The following is a 23,776-nucleotide window of genomic DNA, read 5'->3' on the forward strand; positions in this document are numbered from 1 at the left end:
TGCACAAAGTTGTCACTAAATAATCTTTTGCTCTAATATGCCATGGGCATATGTGAAATTACACCTGAAAATACATTCTGCTACTCCTCCTGAGTATGGGGAAACCACATGTGTGAGACTTTTTGGGACTTTTTTTCAGTGGACCAATATGACCGCAACTCACTCCTTTTTAGTTATGCCCATAAGGGGGGGAGATAGGCCCAGAAAGGTCTTAAATTTGGAACCTGTAATAGGTTTCCATTCTCTGGCAAGGGTCAAATGGGGATTAGAGACGATGAATTGACCAGCATACAAATTGCTTTGGTCCACAATAGATCTATAGAGATCTTCCGTGAAAAACAGTGAATAAAAATCAAGTGACGTAAAATCAACTGTTTCCACCTGCATTACGGGTTGGCCACTGAATGGGGGAAGTACGGGCGCTGTAGAAGTGGTGGGTTCCCAATTCGGATTGGCAAATGCAGCAGGAAGGGCACTATGGGCCCCATGGCCTGTGTTTGTCTTCTTGGTGGCTGCGGGACACTAGTGCTAGTCACCTCACCAGCTTGAACTGCACTTATGGGACTCGCCACGTCACCAAGTGTTACTGCAGTGCTGCATTGACTATGACCAGGATGTACTAGGCCGCTGGTGCTTGACAGTTCACAGAAGGATGATCGGCATTAGTACTGGCTTGCTGCTCCACAACTCCGTCATCAGAGCTATCTGTCAGGTTGCCGCTGCTGTCTACAGGATCGTATTCTGAGCCTAAATCTGACAGACGAGTGACTTCCTCTTCACTATCTGTCATGCTCAGAAACACATAGGCCTCTTCAATAGTGTACCTTCGATTTGACATTTTGGTTTACTGGTACATTAGTGAGACTCACAGCAAAAAGAGCTCCTGACTGTCAGCGAATGATTAAAACGCTACCAAAAAAACTGTTAGCATTCGCAGGGATCGATGACAAGTCTACTTGTGTGTGTATTGCTGTTAGTGTAGTGTTGTGCAACTCACGGTAAGACGTCCTCTCTCTTCTCACTGGAATCGAAAAGACTCCATAAGGAGAAATGACATCACTTCCTCCTGTCTGTGTCCAGGCTATAAATCATTGACCAGGACCTGAGGACTGATTAGTCCTCTAGCGAATCCAACTGCCGCAGGCACGGGGGGGGGGAGCATACAGGTACGCCCATTTGCCCACTTGTGCCATTCTGCTGAACTATATCGGCGTGTGGCGGTCGGCAAGTGGTTAATAAATGCATCCCATTTATTGTGAATGAGCTGGCGGTGAACCTCAATGCATGAAAAGCACCATTGGCAGCATTTTCAGCAACAAATCGCTCTACAACCTAATATGTACTTTGTGATGTGCTGTGAGGTAGGTGCATTAACCGCCACTAAATGTGTGCATTGGGGGGCTGCGTTTTTATTTCGTTTTTTTTTTTTCCTTTTAATATGATGGAGAGGGATTAGAACACCTGTCATGTTGTTTTTTTTTTTTGTTTTTTTTATTGCTGTCTGTGCCCCTGTTAGACTTCGTTTACACTTGTTACGCTACAGAAAGGTGCACAAAACATGCTCCTCTTTTACAGGTGCACAATGATGCCATTCATTTTTACCCCCATCTTTGTATTGTGCATGAAAAACCGCCTAGTCCTGCAATGCAATAGATTTGTGTATACACGTTTTTTTTGTGTGTTTCTCACATGTAGGGCAGCCCATTGAAATTAATCGGCTGCCCTAAATGTGATGTGTGGAAACTGCATGAGTTTGTCTCACACCTCCACGGTTTGAAGGAAGCCTTAAAGTTGAAGTCCAGTCAAAAATGATTTTTTTTTCTATTAAAATATCTTTATCTTTGACATTATTAATTTTCTGTATAGCTGATTGCTAAGCTCAGAAAGTCTAATCAATCAAAGCCGGACAATCAGCTTCTTCCTGTTTTTCAGGGCTTTGGAAGTATGTTATGTTGCATTACAATGCAACATGCTGCAGATTTTCTACAGTGTAGAACCATGTGGTTGTTTCTGCATGGCACTGTGTGCATGGTGTGGCACATGCCCAGCTGAGGGAGCTACATGTGAGTAATGAGTTTAAGGCTCCGTTTCTACTAGTGCAACTTGTCATGCGACTTTGGGCACATAAAGTCGCATGACAAGTCATAGCCCATTGATTTCAATGGCAAAGTTCCCATCTGCACAAGGGCCTGCACTACTTTGATGCGACTTTGAACAAGAGTGTAAAGTTGGATTAAAGTTGCACTCTAAATCGCACAGCTTTGGAGTCGCACTAGTGAAAAGCCTAAGGCTAGAGTGTGACTTTGATGCAACTTTGAGTGCAGCTTTGATCCAACTTTACACTCTCTGGATCAGTGCCATCAAAGCATTGCATGTACCTTTTCAAAGTCGCATAGATGGGAACGGGTGCCATTGAAATAAATGGGCTGTGACTTGTCATGTCATTTTGTGCCCAAAGTCGCATGACAAGACGCACTAGTGGTAACTGAGCCTTAATGCCTATACACACAATCCGAAAATCGGATGAAAAATAAAAATTTTGACGCAGTCGTACGATAATCTGATCGTTAGTACAGGTCTTTCGAGAGCCAATCACGACAGTTCATCCAATTCTATTATTCGATCGGACAAGCACAAAAATTTTCCTCGTGTGATACCAAATCGTACGATTTTCGTTTAGTTAGTACAGTTGTCCGAAAATACACTACAACACATGACATCACTTACGATTTTTCTTTTCCTGTCGTACGAGAATTTTCGGGACTCTAGTAACCTATTCAATTTCTACTTGCAACTAGTAAGCGAAAAAAGTCGGACAATCTGTCGTCCGATTTTCGGATTGTGTGTACGGGGCATTAGTGTGGTTGCCTGTACTATGATTATTGTAGACTGTGAGCTGAGACCCCAGAGCACTTTCTGCTACACTGATAGTCTCTTCCCCCATGTCCAGCTCCCTTCTCCTGTGCACAGTTATTCTGTATATGTGCACTGCACCCTGTCCTGTATGTACTGGGCTTTTTATTTTTCTGATGAATTAGGATGCACAATGCATCTTTATTGATGAGAGAACACTGGGCAGGAACCTATGATCAGCTCCTCCCATCCTGTATACACAGACTGGCTACACAGGAACAGTGTCCCTCCCAGGAAGTTATGTCACTAGCTTTAAGGAACCACACCCACTGGCTGATTTTAGTCTAGAAGGAAGTAGAATTGAAGTCATGTGACAGCACTGGATACTACAAAATAAACGTAGAAAAACAGATTTTTTTTTTTTTTTCATTTTGTGGCATAAGGCTGAACTTACTGATCACATTAATGATTGCAGGGTGAGAATTTAAGTGTTAGGGTGGACTTCCACTTTAAGGAGATTTGCCCACACTATTTGTTCTGTTTACCGTTCTCACCAAGTGTGAAAGACAATCCCAGATTTTGGTTTGTCACCAAAAAAGTATTAGCCTGGGTTCACATATGTGCAGCCGGGGTTCCCAGCATGGGGTCTGGTGCGTTCCTGTTCACCTCTACAGGTGTGAATCGGGTCTGAATTTATGCCTGAATTTACACCTGAACCGGACCCTTTTAAAACTGGGACTGCAGCCACCCCGAACCTTTTTTCCAGGGATTCCCTCACTTTAAAGGGATTTCCTTTTTTTTTTTTTTGTTATGGGACGGAAAGTAAACGGAAATCTCCCAAATAGGACACAGTTGGCAAAAAAAAAAAAATTACAGGGATCATATTTGCCTTTCGTTCTGCTTTGAGTACCACCCTACTGTATATTTAACCGCAAGGGGAAACCAGCCTTCTCCTTTTGAGCATGTTCCACACATGCCAACATGCACTTTCTGCCAGTGGATTACTGTATTGTTTGTTTAAAAATGTTTTTGTTATCCTTGCACATTGTGTATAGTACTCTGTGAAATCTATGTACAGCTGGAAGTTCATTCTGGAAATGTTGGTGAGAAGAACAAAGTCACATATATAATGGAGGGAAGCTGTCTTTTGAGAGGGAGGTTTGTGGTATAAGAGAAGCATTTGTGTGATGTAAAATGGAATTAAAAGTAATTATTTCCTTTTTCAGATTTCGGACATGGACCAGACAATTATGGCCCTCCAGGAGGAGGGTTTCCACCTCACAGCAGACTAGATCCTATTAAGCAGGAGCGAGACCAGTTCTATGACAGGAGGCCTTTGGATCCAGGACCTCCTATGCATAGTATGTGTAATTTTTGGCAAATTCACCTTTTTATACAATTTTGTTCAATGTAGAAATTGCCTCTGGTGGATGCCTTGTTCATTATAAAGTGAAGTCACTTAGGCAGTAAAAATATAAGCATTTTCTCTAGTATTCACTGGGCAAAACCGTTTTTGGCCACATAAAGTGGCAAAGTGGCTCTCCTGTGCTTGATGACCTACCTGGTACGGGATCCGACACTTCTGGGTAGGGGGCACGCTGGCTGTGCTGTGATTAGACACAGCATAAGCCAATCAGCGTGTACAGACCAATGGATGGCTGCCGACATCCGCTGATCAGTGAGGAGACAGACAGGACAGAGCTCTGCATATGTAAACAATAGAGACCTCTGTCCTGTCAGCAAGGATGTGCTGGATTTTCTTTCCCTGCAAAGCAGAGAATAAAAACCAGCGCAGCACACAGTACACACACAAACAGTGATTAGGCACACATTTTACCTGGAACGAAACTGCTTCTGAATGAACTCCTCTACGCAGCAATTATTTAAAATACCTGCATGTGCACAGATGTGCTACTGGTCTCTTCCAGGCATTGGGAGCTGAAAGAGACTGGCAGCACATCTGCTCACATGTAGTGAATATCCTCGCATTTGTGCACATCCATGATAATCTGACGGACATGTGCTGCAAAGTTACGCCTTAGTAACCTACTGCCTCCTGGGGATAACTGTGACTTAGCAGTCCCAGGAGGCAGCAGGGCCCAGCCTAGGCCAGATACCAGATTTTGTTGGCATAAGGGGGAGGGCCAAAAAGAAGATGTTTTGAGTTTAGTTCCGCTTTAAAGGGGTTGTAAAAGTTTGTTTAAAAAAAAAAAAAAAACAAATATGTCATTCTTGCCTCCTCTGTGTAAGGGTTTTGCACAGAGGGGCCCCAATCCTCCCCTTCTGTGGTCCCTCAGTGGCGCTCCTGGCTCCTCCTTCTTGAGTGCCCCCACGGAGACCTGCATTCCATGGGGGGCATGCTCCCGAGTCCTGCTGCTGCGTCCATTGACATAGACAGCAGGACTTGGCCCTGCCCCCCGTGTCCCGCGTCGCTGGCTTTGATTGACAGTGGGCGCCAATGCTCCTGCTATTAATCCAATGAAGACTCGAGACAGCGGCTGGAGCTGCTCTTCCCATCCCCGTCGCTGAAATGATCGGGTTTAGGTAAGTAAAATGGGGGCTGCTGCACTACAAAAGGTTTTTCAACTGAATGCATTCAGTTGAAAAACCTTGAGGGTTTAAAACCCTATTTAATTATCTGTTGGAGGCAAAGGCCAAGGACCTTTTTATAAAGTAAAGTAAAACCCTAGCCATCATTTATTTGTGGTGAAAATTTTTGCAAACCTGCAGGGCTTGTGAAATGAAATAAAAATGTGTCAGTGTCCTCACAGTTTGTTTAGGGGAGAGGAGGCATGGGCTGAAACATGTTACATCCTAAATACGGGTAACATGTTCCAAAATGTGAACTTTTTTGTTTAATTTGAGAAGCAGTAACCCACAGAAGTGATTGATAATGAATTAAGTTTGGGGGTCATTACATAGACAGGTTTCTTTGTAGGGAGCCCCAAATACTAAAGTGCTCTGGTAAGCAAAAAACAAACGGCTTTAATGGTAATTGCCTCTGACCCGCAACCACAATTGATTAGTGAGGCCAGCACTCACAGTAATAGATCAGTATTGATGAGGGGGATGGACAGGCCAAAGTCAGCAACTTGAAAGCCAGATGCTATTTGCTTAACAGAGCTTCCTGGTGTTCTTTGCTTTCTTGGGGCATTCGTCAACAAATCTGGGAGTCACCAGGGCCACCAGAACTAATGCTCCCATTGGAAGTTTCCCCCTTTATTCCTGTCCTGGCGACCACCCAAAATTGGAAATTTTCTTTCACTTTTTTGTGATAACAGTCACTAAGACAAATAAAGAGGGCAAATCTCCCTAACGTGTTTCAGTATGTGCATAAAAAAAAATGCAGCATACTGTACTTTTTAGTACATGAAAGCACAGGAATGATGTAAACTAGACTTTTTTCTTACATATGGGTTTGTGCTGCGTTTAAAAACACATGACTGATTCTGGTGTGTACGAGCCCTAAAAGTCCTTGAGACAGCAGCAGTGATTGGCAGAGAATGTATTGGTGAGATTGGACAGTTTTAGTCTCAGATAACCTTCTACATAACACTTGTTCCTCCAGGCCATTGTGCAAAGGTTCAGTTGGAAGATTTCTGACACTCTACACAGGCAGAACACCCTGGAGGCAGAGCTAGTCAGTGCAAGACCTTAAGATGAACAGATGGGCAGAAAATACTAGTCTAGGACATTGCATCTACTGACAGATGTTCAGTGTTAAGCCATAAGGCTGCATGTTTTAGCTACTGATTCCATAAAATATTACATAAATATACTCCAGGCTTCTCCTTGGACCTGTGGTGTTTTTTTGTGCTGGTCTCAGTGTTTATGTAGCCTTGTACAAAATGGAAGGAGGTTGGCCATTCGTCACGTCAGCTAGGGATATATACTTGCATAAGGCGTGCATTCTTTGTACTGAGAAATGCTTCAGCTTGTAAGGGTATCTGTCGGAGGTCGCAAAACAGACTTCCAACATCTTCCACCTCCTATTTGGCTTTAGCTGAGCCGAGGGAGCTCCTCTAATCAAACCCGTTATGATCTTGGGCAGTTTTAAGCATGTGGTTAAATGGACAAACCGAGAATACCTTCAGTAGAAGTCACACATCAAAACAATCAGTAGATCCAGAAATATTGGCTACATGTGTATGCAATTTTCTCAAAGCATTGAGCGTGGCTTATCCTTGCTGTCTTCTAATTCCAATAACACAGGCACATTGAAGGATGATAAAAGGGGAAAACGCTGCCTTCAGGTTTAAAAAAAAAAAAAAAGGAAAAGCTGCCAGCACTGAAAATTCAGATCCTAGAATTTAACAATTAAAGAAAAAAGTGCAGCGCTACAAATCAATGAATAACATATGTGACAGTAAAGTGCAAAAAAATCTATACAAAAGATGCATCTAAATAGTACTATGTGTAAAAAGGGTTAATCCAGTCCACAGTAATATCGAAGGCCCACAAATGTAAAATAATGGGTGAGATAAAGTGAAAAGACACCTTGTAAAAAGTCCTTATAGACACTCTGAAAAGTGATTCACAGTGCACCTCAACCATAAGTGCAATAGAGCTCCTTACCAGAACTTATTGACCTCTGTTACAGATGGTCATAAAGCACTTTAGGGGATTTAGGTCTCCCTCAAACCAATCTGCATCTTTCTTCAGAGCCAATATGTAACGTGTCACCAACATCGCTCAAAGATAAGACATAATAGAAGATTAAAATGCGCACTCATGAGTTGATAAATCAAAACCGGCTTGTCGAGTGTTCGTGGCTCCGAATGGCATTCCTACGGGCTTGTAAGCTAGCAGTCCCAAATCATCCAATGATGTGCGTGAGGACATCACTGTCCTAGCCCCCACCCTATGCATTTCATCGGATGAGGTTGTCTTGTGTGATGACTAAACGCAAAGGGTGGGGCCTATGACTGACGTCATCACGCACGCAGACCTCATTGGATGGTCAGGAATGTTAGCGTTCCTATGGGCTTGTAAACTATTCGGAGCCATGAACACGTGTAAAGCCGGTTTTTATTTCTCAACATGTGGTTAAGCATTTTAGTAATTTCAATATAACTTTAGTTATGTCTTTGATTATGCTGTTGTATCATAAGCTCAGTTTGATTGCTCAGGTCTGTAACTAGATTTGGTTAAGTTTTTCTGTTAGGGAATTGATGAGTCTCAGATTTTTTAGAAGAGATGTTTTTCAGACATTTCCTACTGTGACAAGTTCTAACATGAGTTTGTCTGGTTTCATTACACTAAAGCTCTCCCTATAAACAAATTAATGGATAAAATAATTTAATATTATATATAACTTTTTTTTTTCCCCCATTTTTCAGGCCTAAAGACAGAGTTTAAACAGGAGGAACCTGACCCTGGTTACCGGAGCCCAAATGCATCTGGTCCTCCACAGTCCTTGTTGAACCGCAAAAGACCATTTGAAGAAAAGGGAAAGGGATTCTATGAACACCGCGATGACAGAAGGTGTGTACAACTGGGGATTGCTCATTCTAGATAGGAAGTTACAGATTGGTTTGGTTTGAAACTTCTGACTCCAGCTTGTTGTAAAAACTTTGTTAAGAAATGTGTAAAGATTTTAAGGAAAGCACGGTTTGTTTTCATATTATTTTTATTAGTGTGTGTGTGTATCCGTCTTGAGGCTAGGACCCTGGACCAAATACTATTGCTGTGCTGGCACCCACAATTAATTGCAGCATTCATATAAAACACAATTCATAAAAAACTTACGTTTTAATAAATAAAAACACTCTGTGTTCATCTATATCATTTAAAGAAACATTATTCATTGTATACTATTGATTTTTATGAGAATTATAGCAATCTATACATTCCTTTTATTAAGTTAGATGTACAGTACATGGCAACACATGGGTCTACACATTTTGCAGCTCTGAACTGCCTCCTTAAGACCAAATAAGTTGGTGTTTTACTCGTAGGTTTTTAATAACCATTAGGTCGGCATTACTCAATAAATTCACATGCTGAAGTAATATCTTTGAACTTGCAAAAACTCTACTGCATAGAGCAGGATCACTTGCCCTTGCAAGCGCTTATTACCATCACCCCCAATTCTCCTCAGGCCAGTGGCTAAAGTAAATCTGTGGAAGGATGCAGAGCTACATGGGGAGTGCCATCTGGAAACAATATTGCTACAGTTTGATTTGCAAAGTCTGCACTTGGACCCCTTTCACGCAGGGTAGCTCTGTTCTGACGGACTCCACTAGCTCATCGGGGATCGCTCCGCAGAGCAGGCGTCTGACAGGTCTGTCACCGCTCACTGTGCTGAGAGGGACCTGTCATAGTCTTTATGGGGGGATTGGATGAAAATGGGCTGTCTGTGGATGAATGGCAAACGTATCACCATACGTCTGTTTTGAGCGGATCTTATCGGATGGCAGGCAAGTCTGCAGACACATATCCGCTGACACCTGCCTCCCCATAGAAGGCAGTGGGTGGCCCGATTGGATCCGCCTGAAAAACGGACAGGCTGAAAGGGGCCTTAGAGCATTTGTTCTATTATTGAGCTCCGCTTCTCTTGATTTTGTATTTATAAATATAAGAAAATATAAATTTTTTTGTATGTATATGTGTGACCTTTCACATTTCTTGGGATAATGGTATTGGTGGTGTAAATTCCAGCAGCATTGGTCCTATGAATTGGTAAATTTTTATCAGTACTCTTGGTTAGAAATAAAACTTTGATGGGGTTTTTTTTTTTTTTTTTTTTTTTGCAGCAGAGCTCGGTCCCCACAAGGTCGTGGAGGGGATGATGAAGATGAACCCTTTGATGAGAGCGTTGTTGTCTTGGATAATTGTGAGTTAAAATGTGTTCATCTCTTACAGCCCACTTGTAGAAATTTCATGTCCTTGTGAGATGTGATTTAGTGAGCAATACATTGATCTAACCTAGTGGATATCTGTCTTTAACAACACCTGAGCGGTGGTATCATGGGAGCGTTCTCAGGAATGTGTCCAAGGCTCCGTTCACATCTAGGCGTATGGGGGTGTCAATTGCGGTAAAATCGCGAAAATAGAATCATGGGATGCTCGTCGCCCAAAAGAAACTTCTTTTAGTGAGTTTTTACCGCAATTGCACCAGACAAATTGCTGGAAAATCACGTCACGTTTGGGGTGCTATTGAAATCGACACGCAGCACATCGGGAACACATGGGCGTGCTGCGATTCTGCCCACAATTTGGAACGCGGAGATGTGAACAGAGCCTAAAATGTGCTGTACACTGGATGTGACCAGGCTGCTACTCAAGGCATGGAAGTGGCGGGAGCTGAATACTTTGACTCACAGCTGTTGATGGTTGTCAATTGATAGTGATCACCAGAACAACCAGGAAAATTGTTGAAGCAAAGAGAATCGGAACTACTACACTGTGAACACTTTGTAGCCGGCCAAAGGGGGTAACTCTAGCAGTGAATCTTGTAGCTTGGGGGCCCAGTGTCAGACTGCTAAAGTCGCTCCAAGATATTCTTAATCCATTGACCTTCATGATGAGCTAGAAGATAGAAAATTTAAACTTTTTTTTACCTCTTGGGATATGCTTTTAACTCTATGCAGGGGCAGAGCAGGGCCCTTCTGTTTTGTGTGTTAGTGTCTGTTCTCTTAATGAATGGGCCTATGCCGCATGGTCTGCCGTTTCCTATAGGGCCCTTTTACACTGAGGAATTTTTCAAGTGCTTTTGGGTAAAAAAAAATAAATAAAAAAGCTCAAGAAAAATGCTTCCTTTTAAAATCAATAAATGTGTTCACACTAAGGGGGTATGCTTCTATATGCTTGGAGCATGTTTGGGGAACTAAAAAAAAATGCACCAAAAACTCACCTTCCTATTAAGAGCAATGGAGAACGCTGTAAAACAACGGCAAAAAACGTGCTTGCGATGCGGTTTTGGGTCACATGTCCTTTAAAAAAACCGTACTGCAAATGCAGTAACATTTTTGCAGCAGATCAGTGTAAAAGTGCCCATAATGATCATTCAAAGAAGACATTTTTAGCCGCCTTGCTAGACTCACGTTCGTCATTAATGTACTGATTATCCTTACAGGAAGGGGTTACATTTTAGTTCCGTGTTGATAGTAATAAAAAGCATATTCCTATTTCAGATAACAGTGATCTGCACTTCAAACTCAGCAAAGACCGCATAACAGGTTTCCCACTTACCATGCAAGGGTTTGCTTACCTGTGGTCTGGAGCTCGGGCGACACATGGGGTCAGCAGGGGTCGGGTGTGCTTTGAGATGAAGGTAAGGCTTTGTGAGCTCTGAATGGATGCTATGAGGTTATTTACCACATTGATTTTTTCCCTTAATGAATGCATAAAAACCTGCTGGGTTTCACATTGCGTTTCTGTCCCACAAAGGTTAAGGAAGAAATTGCAGTCGGGGACCTTCCATCCAATGAGCCAGATCCCCATGTAGTACGTGTTGGGTGGTCTCTGGATTCCTGCAGTACTCAGTTAGGTATGACGTTATTCTCTGTACTTCACAGCAGACACATTTTGAGTGCCAGTTGATATTTATTGTGTGTACATGACATGTATATATTGGCTATAAAATACCTTTGTGTTAATATTTGAGCATAGTCCCACTTTAAAAGAAACCTTCCAAATAAAAACAAGGTCACTACATTGCTGAATTCTCATTCTGTGCATGCTAATGGACTGACTGTATAATTTTGGGTTAGTGACTTAAAAGAAGTGTTGATCAGCAACAAGGTAACTAGCGTTGGCAATGTTCCCCCCACCCCCCCTGGCTAACAGGAAAAAAAAAAAAAAGTTAATACTTTCTTAGATCAGAGAGATGTGTTATCACAATTGGCGGTGCTAAAACATCTGCAGGCCCTGGAACCTCTGGCTGTATTTATCAAATTGGTTGACAGTCCAGCAGAACAAGAGTTCACAAGATCCACGCTGGAAAGTCTGTCTGCATAATAAATTCTAACTTTCATCACCCACTGTAGAATGCCTAGGACTTGATCCATCCATCTCACAAAATTTATGGCTGCTAGTTTCTTAATTTAGTTTTGTATGTTTCTCTGTTCACTCAGGCATTCTGATCTGGGCAGGCACTAAAGAGGCCTCGCCCTCAATTTGATACTCTACCCCACCACTCAGACAAGTGAGAGTAAATACAATAACCGGCTTAGATATAAATATTTCAACCACTGACAACTCTATAAATTGTGTTTAAATGTTACATAGTAGATGAGGTTGAAAAAAGACACAAGTCCAACCTATGTGTGTGATTATGTAAGAATTACATTGTATATCCCTGTATGTTGAGGTCGTTCAGGTGCTTATCTAATAGTTTTTTGAAACTATTGATGCTCCCCGCTGAGGCCACCGCCTGTGGAATGGAATTCCACATCCTTGTTGCTCTTACAGTAAAGAACCCTCTACGCAGTTTAAGGTTAAACCTCTTTTCTTCTAATTTTAATGAGTGGCCACGTGTCTTGTTAAACTCCCTTCCGCAAAAAAGTTTTATCCCTATTGTGAGATCACCAGTACGGTATTTATAAATTGAAATCATATCCCCTCTCAAGCATCTCTTCTCCAGAGAGAATAAGTTCAGTGCTTGCAACCTTTCCTCATAACTAATATCCTCCAGAACCTTTATTAGCTTTGTTGCCCTTCTTTGTACTCGCTCCATTTCCTGTACATCCCTCCTGAGGACTGGTGCCCAGAACTGGACAGTATACTCTAGGTGCAGCCAGACCATAGTCTTGTAGAGCGGGAGAATAATCGTTTTATCCCTGGAGTCGATCCCTTTTTTAATGCATGGCAATATTCTGTTTGCTTTGTTAGCAGCAGCTTGGCATTGCATGCCATTGCTGAGCCTGTCATCTACTAGGACCCCCAGGTCCTTTTCTATCCTAGATTCCCCCAGAGGTCCCCCCCCCCCCCCCAATGTATAGATTGCATTCATATTTTTGCCACCCAAATGCATTATTTTACATTTTTCTACATTAAACCTCATTTGTTGTTGCTTCTTGTTCCCTACCACCCACCCCTATGATTTTGAAAAACATTAGATTGTGATATTGGCTGTCGTATAACAGTTTACATTGGTGATTTTTAAATATATACATTTTTCTATTTGTTTCATAACTTTCTTTTCTTTTTTTTTTTTTATATGACAGGAGAGGAACCATTTTCCTATGGTTACGGGGGAACAGCAAAGAAATCTTTGAACAGCAAGTTTGAGAACTATGGGGAAACCTTTGGAGAGAATGATGTCATTGGCTGTTTTATTGTACGTGTTTACATTCCTATAGATCTTATATGGCTTTTGCATGTGGGTAAAAAACAAAGCACAGCGTTTTTTGTTCTTTTAAAATTTTCAGCTGCTGTGCGTGGCTCCACCCGCACTGCGGCACCATTCATTCACAGGGTGTTGTCATTGCACTTTTGTAGTCTACGGTTTACTTCCTCCAGCTCTATAACCAAAGGTCTGTACCTCAATATGGACCTGCAGCTGGAGGAACAATCTGCAGAAGTCTGTAAATTTTACCTATGCTGCAAAAAAAAAAAAAAAATGCTCTTAGTGTTTATTGGGAGACGCAGCAGATTGGTGGCTTATACACTCTGCCATTAGGAGGATGGACACTGCAATGGGCAGATGGGAATTGCATGCATCCTTGTTTTGCTTCTGGACATAAAGATAGAGAAGAGTTCAGGTTCAGCTCACAGTCCTATGAAGAAAAATATCTTGGCATTTTTTTCTGTATTAATATATAGATTGATGAGTCCTCCTAGCTGAAGACCTAGCATCGGGGTATTTGAACCTGGTCCTAGAGCCTAAACCTAGATATTAACTGTCAGGCACACTGTCTGATCCAGTTAGGCATGGTGGAAAAGCTACTTCTTTAAGCTATGTCTGTACTGGACTGCCCACTAGGGTATGTGCAATGTAGGCTATGGATTCGCCAGTCTGCTGTGTTCCCCTTTTTTGCTTTCTTTTTTTGACATCTTAAAGTGGTTGTAAACTCTCCCAGATAACTTTTCCCCATTTAAATAGGTAATAGGCACTGTACAAATTGCTGTGTATGAATCAGTTTTAACCCTTGCTTGTAATCTGCCTTTTTTTTTTTTTTTTTTTTTTACTTTCGTGACGTCACCGGCGTATGCGCATATTTCGCCTGATTCACGGCACGCTTATTGTGCTGTCAGTCCATTCATTTATATGCATCTCCTCTCTGCAGCACTGCTGCGGGATTCCATAAGACTACAGTGCTATTCAATGCTAGTTCCTGAAACACCCCATGTGACTTGCAATGTCACAGGGGGTGTAAACATCAGCACTTTGCATGGCACACAGGAGCAAGGAGATCCGCTTCATCATATAGATTGTATCAAAAACATATTAAACGATAGATAAATGTGTTGCAAAGCTTGCTCTCCTCTCTTTGCTTCAATATGTGGGATATTATTGCTATACTAACGGGGAATGAAAACGAGGCTTGGCTGCAACATTACTGAGCATGTGCGAGGTTACAGCAGGGGCAAACAGAAAAACAGGGCGGAAGTAAAGTTCTCTTCAGATTCAGAAAACAGTAGCTAAGATAGCGCTGGCTGCAACCACGAAGTAGGAATTAAATCAGCTGGGGAAAAAAGTAAGAAACATCCTTAGGGGGTAAAGAATAATGCAGAATGTTATGGAAAGCTTTATCGGACTGGATTTATTAAGAAGGTGATTTGAGGGGCTGAGTATACTTCCTCTTTAATTTCCTGTGCAGACTGACATTGTAGATGTGCTGTACTCTTATGTAGATATCCTCTGGTGATGGTTGTAGTGCCCATGTAGCAAAGGTCAACACTGCAGCACAGATGCATAGGAATTTGTACAGTGATGTGTGCTGCCATGCTGATTCACATTGCATAAGGTAAATGCAAGCTGTGTCTCCAGGGTGTTTAAATTGCATCTGCTTGCACATATATGCTCTGTAAGCTTATAAAGTGCTCCAAGAACCCAATATGCAAGTAGTGATTTCCATTAGAAGGATGGCATTTGACCATGCATTATGTAGGTGTAATAATTGAGGTTGCCCTCAGACTGGCGCAGGTTTAAATAGTGAAGTTGAAAATTCCATATTACAGCAAATAGGGGTACTGGTTACAAAATAATTGACACGTTTGTGTCTGTTTTTAGTGTAGGAGAGTGCAGATTAACTTTAATGCTCTTATAGATAAGGAAGTTACATGTTCATAAATGTAATGTCCGTGATGCACTAATTACAGTGCGGTACGGTTGATGGCACATTATCAAAGCTCTTGTTTTAAAAATCCTGATTTCCTTTGTTTCTTCTCTATCACTGCAGGACTTTGAAACACGTGGTGACATAGAGATATCCTTCTCTAAAAATGGACGGCATTTAGGCACGGCTTTCCGTCTGGCCAGAAATACTATAGGCAGTCAAGGCTTATTCCCCCACATACTAGTGAAGAACTGCTGTGTGGAGTTTAACTTTGGGCAGAGAGTCGATCCTTTCTGCAGTATTCCACCAGGCTTTACTTTCATCCAGCATGTGCCCCCCTTTGAACTAATACGAGGGACACCAGCCCCCAAGAACAAAGGAGAGTGTGAGGTGAGCTTTCCGCAGAGATTGCAGATGAGTTTCATACCATATCTCTAGTTTGGTATTGCAGCGTCTACATGATGTTGGATTTATCTTTATAGATTGTGATGATGGTGGGGCTGCCTGGAGCTGGAAAGACAACCTGGGCAATGAAGCATGCAGCAGAACACCCTGAAAAGAAATACAATATTCTTGGCACCAATGCCATTATGGAAAAGATGAGGGTAAGAGGGTAATTTTAAGTTATGTAACAGCTTTATAACTGCTGGCTTTTTTTTCCTCCCAAGCAAATGTGGCTATGGTTTGTTTTTATATTTTACTAGCAGAAAATGCATTTTTTTTTTTTTTTTAAATCCTTTGTTGCTTGTCTTCAGAGGTTTAATGGTGTAGTTCCAGAACTTCAGCAAACTGAAGTATAATAGTATAGAAGAAAGCTAATAAAAATTGATTGGTTTCTGCCAGAGCTGAAAAGAGGCTTTCACACAACTTTTTCATAATTTTGACTGAACTTTTCCCCAGGTAATGGGTCTCAGAAGACAGCGTAACTATGCCGGTCGCTGGGATGTCCTTATTCAGCAAGCCACAAAGTGTTTAAATCAACTTATCCAGATAGCTTCCCGTAGGAAACGGAACTACATTCTAGATCAGGTAAGACTGAGACTGGAAAGGGCAGTGCCAAATTTCACTAATTCCTTGAACAGCCCTTCATACTCTCCATTTTTTTTTTTTTTTTCCATTCTCTCGTTAGACTAATGTCTATGGTACAGCCCAGCGCAGGAAGATGCGACCGTTTGAAGGTTTTCAGCGCAAGGCTGTAATAATCTGCCCCACAGATGCTGACCTACTAGATCGTATTGTTAAGCGAACAGATGAGGAAGGCAAAGATGTGCCTGACTCGGCCGTGTTAGAAATGAAAGGTAATTTCTTAATTATGAAATTTTAAAAATTATTAATTTCTACTGATCTTTATATCACTCCAAAAGCTGGGTAAACAAAGTTCATAAGTGCATGATAGTCCAAACACACTTGGTGTCTGCAGCTCTCAAGATATCCACTAGGTGGCAGGACGTTCACCTTTTACAGAATCTGTTAGGTGAACTTACACAAGACCCCCCTCCCAGTCCCACTGTCCTGGAGCATAGCGACTTGCCATTCTGAGCCCTGCTATAGCCGTTTCATGGGTCCGGGGTTTAGAAATCCCCACCGCTTAATCTCCAAAATGTCATCCGCCAGGAGGTACGTTTAGGAGCATTTGAATTGGTCGGTGCCGTCACATGGGCAGTGCCAACCGATCAGAACCTGTATAGCCCGTCCTGTCAGCGGGGAAGAAGAGTGAAAGCCGAGGGGCCCCAGACCCATGACTGCTATAGCAGGGCTCAGAACGGGAGATCACCGCGGGACTGGTGGGGGGGGGGGGGGGGGGATTTAGAGGGGGTCCTATGTAAGTTCACATTACAGATTTTTCTGTAAAGGTGACCTTACACTTTAAGCACGGAGCCAAGCCTACATGTAATGAGCATGAATGGCTGCTCCCTATAAATACATAGAAGCTTTTTTTAAAAAATCATTAACACATAGTATCTCACAAAAGTGAGTACACCCCTAAGTGAAAATGGCCAAATTGGGCCCAAAGTGTCAATATTTTGTGTGGCCACCAATATTTTCCAGTGCTGCCTTAACCCTCTTGGGCATGGAGTTCACCAGAGCTTCACAGGTTGCCACTGGAGTCCTTTTACACTTAGGTCTGGAGACATGCTTGTCCAGTCCATCGCCTTTACCCTCAGCTTCTTTAGTAAGGCAGTGGTCGTCTTGGAGGTGTGTTTGGGGTCATTATCATGTTGGGATACTGTCCTGCGGCCCAGTCTCTGAAGGGAGGGGATCATTCTCTGCTTCAGTATGTCACAGTACATGTTGGCATTCATGGTTCCCTCAATGAACTGTAGCTCCCCAGTGCCGGCAGCACTCGTGCAGCCCCAGACCATGACACTCCCATTACCATGCTTGAATTTTTTTTTATTTACCTTATTATTTGAAATATAAAGCCAACGTACAAAAAAGCAGCATCCCCAATCATTTTACCCTTTATCTCCCCTCCATACCTCTCCACCCCCCACCACACCCTTCCCTCCACCCTCCCCCCATCCCATACTCACACCTCCCATTCTACCTAGTACTCTTTTACCTATTCAGACCATTCATAATCCAGCCATAACTTCCATATATTCTTATATTTCTTCAAACTGCCTCTTTTTCTATACCAGAGTTCCTCCTTCATAATTGTATCTTTGACCTCTTTCATCCATTCTGGAAAGTGAATCTGTTGCGCTGATACCTTTTTTTATGAGCAAATCATAGATTTTGTTTTCTGAGCATTCCACAATTAAACAGAGAGAAAAAAATGGATATTTTATTTTTTTTATCTGGTTTGCCATGTCATTTATCTAGTTGAGGAAAAAAAAATCTAGTGTTGAAAGTATATGATAGTAATCCTCCAAACTCTTATACTTCCTAGAACGCAAAGAGCTTATCTCTCATTGGCCAGTTTCTTGCTCAGTTTTTTCAGGGTACCTTAGTAACTAGGGGATATTTTAGGTTAACTTCAACTTTTTGATCTTTTATCAGCTAATTTTAGCTTGCCAGAAGCTGGAGATTTTCTGGATGAGGTGATCTACATTGAGATGCAGAAGGAGGAGGCTGAACAATTAGTCCGTGAGTACAACATAGAGGGTAAGAAGGCCGGTCCACCTCCAGAAAAGAAGTTCAGGGGCCGTGGCGGAGGACCACCTGGTGGCGGAGGAGGCAGAGGAGAAGGAGGTCGAGAAGAATTTCAGCGCTTTGACAACCGCGGTCCTCCTGGAGGGACCAGGGGAGGATTTTCTGGTAGAGGTGGAGGAAGCGGTGGACCTGGGTACAGAGGTGGTGGAGGAGAACGAGGTCGTGGTGAGTACAATTTCCCTACCATCTTCCTGTATTTTACATTATGTGTGAGTAGTATGACCTGGAACACTGTTAAAAAAATATTTGTTTAGTAATAGAATTGTCCATATGTCTGCTCTTCTGGTGCAGATTGTACCTGCCACTCTAATGTGACGTGCTTTTACATATGACTGTATGTTCGATAGTGGGGGTGATGCATAACCTTGTAGGTATGACCTGAGAAAGTGGAAATGTGATGAGAGATAGTTGTAACTTAATGAAGTTTCAGGCACTGTGTATTTTTATTTTAGGTACATTTATGACACAGTATTCACAGAGCATTATGCTTTTAAGTTTTCAGACCATCTCTGATTAGAACTGCTATCTGAGCCACCTGAAAAAGCAGCCAGGGAGGAGTAACTGCTGTGACTCATAACAATGCAGATCCTAACAATTGATGTTTGGTATATGAAGCAAGCAATCTTGCTGCTAGTCCTTGGCCTGTGTGTTTCCTGTATCCCCTAGCTAGCAATGGATGTATCTTTATAGGTTACACAGGGTGGCTATATTGCATTGCGTAATGAGCAGAGTGTATTTGCATCCATTCTGGATTAAGTTACTACATCAGAATATAGACAGCTCCACTATATATGTATGTGTGTGTGTGTGTGTGTGTAATAAATATATATATATCATATAAATTTATATTTTAGCTTTAAAAAAAGTCACAAGTCCATCTAGTTTAGCCAATAGAGGAGGGGGGGGGGGGGGGGAGCGAAAGACCTTCATATACACAATCCTATACTCGCAGTTGATCCAGAGGATAGCAAAAAAAAAAACAAAAAAAACAAACCTTGAAGCAAGGTCCCTCTGGCTCTTGAAGGCAAAAAAAAAAAAAAAAATTGCTTAGCATGCCTTTTATGACTTTTTAATTTTACCCTTTTGCATTTGCAGGCTTTGGCCGAGGGGAAAACTCTCAAAGTCGATGGTCAGGAGGCTCTCAGGATAATGGCTCTGAACATAGAGGAGGCTTTGGCCATAACAGCCAGCAGAACTACAGTCCAGGAGGCAACCAGGGTAGCAGTTATGGTGGTGGCGGGCACTCAAGTCTGTCCCAGAATGCACCAAGCAGCTATGGCCAAGTATGTGCTTGCTTGACTGATGTGTACATTTTGCCACAACTTTTATAGTGTACCAGTTCTCATTGCTTCCTCTTATTTTTCAGCAGTCAAGCTATGGACAAGGCGGCTATGGCCACAGTGGTGGAAGCGGATACAGCCAAGGTGGCAGTTATGGCCAGGGTGGAGGAAGTGGTGGTGGATACAGCCAGGGTGCACCAAGCGGTGGTGGATCTAGCCAGGGCAGTGGCACCGGTGGCTACATGCAAGGAGGTGGAAGCAGTGGAGGATATGGTGGTGGAAGCTATGATCAAAGCAGCGGAGGTGGCTATGGCCAGGGAAGTGGAAGCAGCAGCAGCTACAATCAGGGCAGTGGTAGCTACAGCCAGGGAAGTGGAGGAAGCTACGGTCAAGGCTCTGGAAGTGGAGGTGGCTATGGCCAGGGTAGCAGCGGTGGCTACAGCCAGGGTAGTGGAGGTGGCTACACCCAAAGCAGCGGGAGTGGCTATGGCAGTCAGAGTTATAACAGCAGCAGCCAAAGCTACGGTGGTTCACAAAGTTTAAACCAAGGGTACAGCCAGACTGCTCCACCAAGCTCCACATCCTCTCATTCCTCCTATAATCAGGGAAGCTACAGTCAGCCGTATCAACAGTCCGTAAGTATAGCTCATCAATTTAATGTCATATTAAATGTTCTTGTGTTTGTTTTGTTTTTTCTGTACTTGCTTTTAAGCACATTCATAATAGTCATACTTATGCATAAAATTCTAAGCACAGTACCTATACATGCAGGCTGCACATGAGAGCTTGAGGGCACTTGCACAAGTACCATGTAGAAGTTGAACAGGGTAGTAATGAAAGTATCTGTAAATATTCCACTCCCTTTTGTGCTGTAATGTTCAGGTATTGGTGTACAATTTATATCAAAATAGTCTAAAAGAAAAAACATAAATAATTGTTTGTAGTGGTTGTGTGCAGGTGGCGTATGTTGCTGTTGGCCGAAGTACTGTGCTGTAATGCTTTATCACGAGGGAGTGGGAGCCAATATTGATCATTAGAGAATAACTGATATAAGTTACATAGAAAGTTTAATGAATTACGCACCAAGTCAAGGATGCATTTTGGGGGGTAGAGGGGAGGAGGCTCTTGCATACAAGTTTTAGGTAAAACCCTTTTGAAGAGGCATAGAATACGATAAAGTAAACTAAGGAGGTACTTCATAAAGCAGCTGTCTAACTTTACCAAGGTAAGGTGCGCAAAACTGTTGCTAAAAAAAAATAAATATTTCACATTTAAATATTCACAGCAAGGAGCTTAGGATCTTTTACACGTGTGCTAAATGGAAGAAGGGAAAAAAAAAGGTTAATCATGTGATCTATCAAGTCATGTTATGACTATTCTTCAGTCCTAAGCTGAAAGAACAACCTAGGACCAATAGGCAGTACACCCTGTACCTTCATTTTATAAACAGGCCATAAAAAACGCAGTTTATGATGCAGACAAAATTTGCAATTAATAGCCGAGAGCATATAGTGATATCTGTTCTCAATTATAAATGTAGCCCTAAAAGTTACCTTTATTGAATAAAACAACTTTTAATTTCATTATACAGCTGGCATCTTGTCATGTAAAAAAATAAAAAATTTTGCCTTATATTTGTCTTCTAGTATGGAGGAGGCCAGCCGTGGAACCAGTATTCAAGCCAAGGACAGGCCCAGAATCCTAGTCAAAGTCAAACACCAGGCCAAGGCCAGTGGAGCCAATATAATTACGGAAGTGGCAGCAGTGGTGGCTATGACCAGTCTGGTCGATATGGAGGAACCCAATGAGATTCTCTAGCGTCCAGTCCCCAGGAATTTGACACTCTGTTTTTGTCTTGCGCCAGGACTGAAAGATCTTAAACCATGTTGGATTATCTCACAATCTTTGTTATCCAAACAAATACAGACACTTGTGCCGAGTCTGATATGGAATAATGGTTTGTTAGCACCAAGACAAAGTACTATGTTAATGATTTTACTGTGTCTGAACAGGAATACATTCAGTGAATAGAATCCCTTTTAGCTAGTAACTGTCCATTTGAAAGTTGTTTCTCTGGAGAAAAAAAAATCCCTTTCTGATGCTTGCATTCCATGCCATGTTAACGATGCAGCCAGCCACATAACTGACTGCACATACTTCAGTTTTATTTTATTTTACCCTTTTCAGTCTGTTCTTTATGATTTCAGTGTATGATAATCTGTTCTGGTCTGCATGGATCTCTAATGCGATATCTGTATCATAGGCTCTAACTTTCTTTTCTTTAATTCCCTCCATTGAAGACAAGTGACTTTGTTTTTTTATTGTAGAATATTAATGTTTTATTGGATTTTCAGCTGTTTAAAAAAAAGACATTTAAGATTTATTTGCGTAACCCAGAGGCTAAATAGGCCACAATGTTCCCTGTCTGAGTTTCATTGCACATTATTGTGTTAAAGGCATTTGTATTTTTTTTTTTTTTTTTATTTGAAAAGGAGTGAATAATGAAGTTTAAAAAAAAAAAAGATGGTCCTCCTGTGTGTTTCTTCACTCTTGGCAAACTATTTCTTGTCAATTATGTTAAGCACTCCAGCAGTTTGCTTTGCATTGTACAATTGCTTAAGGAGGTGTTCAAATTGGGGGTCGATCAATATCGTTTTTTCAGGACCGATATTGATTTTATGGCTAATATCAGGTGCCGATGTTCTGTAGATTTAAACTTTTTTATTTTTTTACGCTGTCGTTTTTATTTTTTTATTTTTTTTATTGCTGTCACAAGGAATGTAAGCATCCCTTGTGACAGTAATAGGCAGTGACAGGTACTATTTATGGAGGGATCTTTTGTCTATAAGACCCCAAACCCCTCCTCTGTACTTGAAAGTATTCAAAACGTCAAGATCTGCGTTTTTGAATACTTTCTATTTTTTAAAACTGGCGCCTTTAACCCTAAAGGCGGACGATGTCATGACATCGCTTCCGGGTTACTAGATCCGAACAAAGACGATCTGGCTTTGTTCGGGTCTTCAGCCGGCTGGTTGCTTGGGCCTCCAGGTGGGACGGGAGACCCAGGTGGAGGGGGGCGGAGACATGTCCCCTCCTGCTGCCTGGCATCACTCTAGTACAACCCCTTGAAACAATATTGGTAAGTTTTGTGACCGATACCAATAAATATCGGCCGCACCCTTAGTTCAAAGTAAGCTTATAACACTGGGGAAGATTTACTAAAACTGGTACACACAGAACCTGGTGCAGCTCTGCATATTAACTAAATCGGCTTCCATATTTTATTGTCAAAGCTCAATTGAACAAGCTACAGTTAGAAGCTGGTTACTATGCCACTGCACCAGTTTTAGTAAGTCTCCCCCACTGTCACCTTTTATGTGGGGCAAGGTGACGGTGTTTTGGGACAGGGAATCCTCTGATCCCTGTATTCTTGCTTTACCTGCGCTTTTTCTTAGTTGGCGGAAATGTCATTACATCAACCATGTGACAGTGCTACTGATTTGGTTCCTAAGCCCTGGCACCATCACAAGGGAGCAGGCGACCTACTTCTTCATACCTAAAATGTGCTGGGTATTTTCTCCAGCTCTAGAGAAGCGAGGAGCTATGAGCAAATGCAGGTAAGGCGAGTATGTCGGGGGAGATTTGGAATACCCTTTCCACAGATATTGTCATCTTGGCTTACATGGGGTTTTAGCTTTTCCCTACTTTACCCAAAAATGAAAAAATGCTAATTGGCTGGTTTTTATGCTAGCCCCTAGATTTAGTCCCTAAATCACTGACCCAGAGCAGATATGTGGATTCAAAGTCTTGATTTGAGCACTCTTTTCCGGTCTGTGACACAAAACAGTGGTTATGAACTTGCGAGGTCTGAAGGGCGTCAACCGTGGTCTTTGAAATTTCCAAGAGCTGCAGTTCAGTATACAGTACTGTATATAATGCTAGAGATTACTGAAGACTTACTGAAGAAAATGATGGACATGTTGCAGAAGACATCGAGAGACTGCGGCGATGTTACAGGAGGTTTAGTAGATATCATGATTCTATTACCCCTTTACAAATCAGTGCTCCCACTAATAGACTGCAGGGGTACACAAGTACCAAAAAGCTGCAGGTTGGGCCCCCATGGGTCTCTAGCTGTTGATGTAAGAGGATCAGTAGGGCCACCAGCATTTTCAGAAGAGCTCAATAATGGCAGCCACTGCATGGTTTTTATTTTAGTACATGGTACCATGAACCTGACTTGACAAGTTTAAGTGTATCTAT

At 42.1% G+C, this 23,776-nt stretch overlaps 1 protein-coding gene across 3 annotated transcripts in view; it reads left to right on the forward strand.

Annotated features, from left to right (window-relative positions):
• Positions 1–21,998, forward strand: part of HNRNPUL1 (heterogeneous nuclear ribonucleoprotein U like 1) — a 28,301-nt gene extending 6,303 nt beyond the window's left edge. The window contains exons 2-15 of one of the 3 annotated variants that reach the window (XM_073598666.1): positions 4,080–4,214; positions 8,193–8,337; positions 9,609–9,688; positions 10,989–11,128; positions 11,245–11,344; positions 13,023–13,135; positions 15,201–15,467; positions 15,560–15,682; positions 15,978–16,106; positions 16,207–16,375; positions 18,081–18,398; positions 19,329–19,516; positions 19,603–20,148; positions 21,160–21,998. In XM_073598666.1, the coding sequence (XP_073454767.1) occupies positions 4,080–4,214; positions 8,193–8,337; positions 9,609–9,688; positions 10,989–11,128; positions 11,245–11,344; positions 13,023–13,135; positions 15,201–15,467; positions 15,560–15,682; positions 15,978–16,106; positions 16,207–16,375; positions 18,081–18,398; positions 19,329–19,516; positions 19,603–20,148; positions 21,160–21,321 (2,615 nt within the window). In that variant the 3' untranslated portion in view covers positions 21,322–21,998. Of the gene's footprint in view, positions 1–4,079; positions 4,215–8,192; positions 8,338–9,608; positions 9,689–10,988; positions 11,129–11,244; positions 11,345–13,022; positions 13,136–15,200; positions 15,468–15,559; positions 15,683–15,977; positions 16,107–16,206; positions 16,376–18,080; positions 18,399–19,328; positions 19,517–19,599; positions 20,149–21,159 lie in introns of all 3 variants that reach the window. The other 2 variants (XM_073598667.1, XM_073598665.1) reach the window with 2 other exon arrangements.
• Positions 21,999–23,776: the final 1,778 nt, after the last annotated feature.

Source organism: Aquarana catesbeiana, linkage group LG09 (genome assembly GCF_042186555.1).
Source record: "Aquarana catesbeiana isolate 2022-GZ linkage group LG09, ASM4218655v1, whole genome shotgun sequence".
In the NCBI taxonomy this organism is placed as follows: Eukaryota; Metazoa; Chordata; class Amphibia; order Anura; family Ranidae; genus Aquarana; species Aquarana catesbeiana.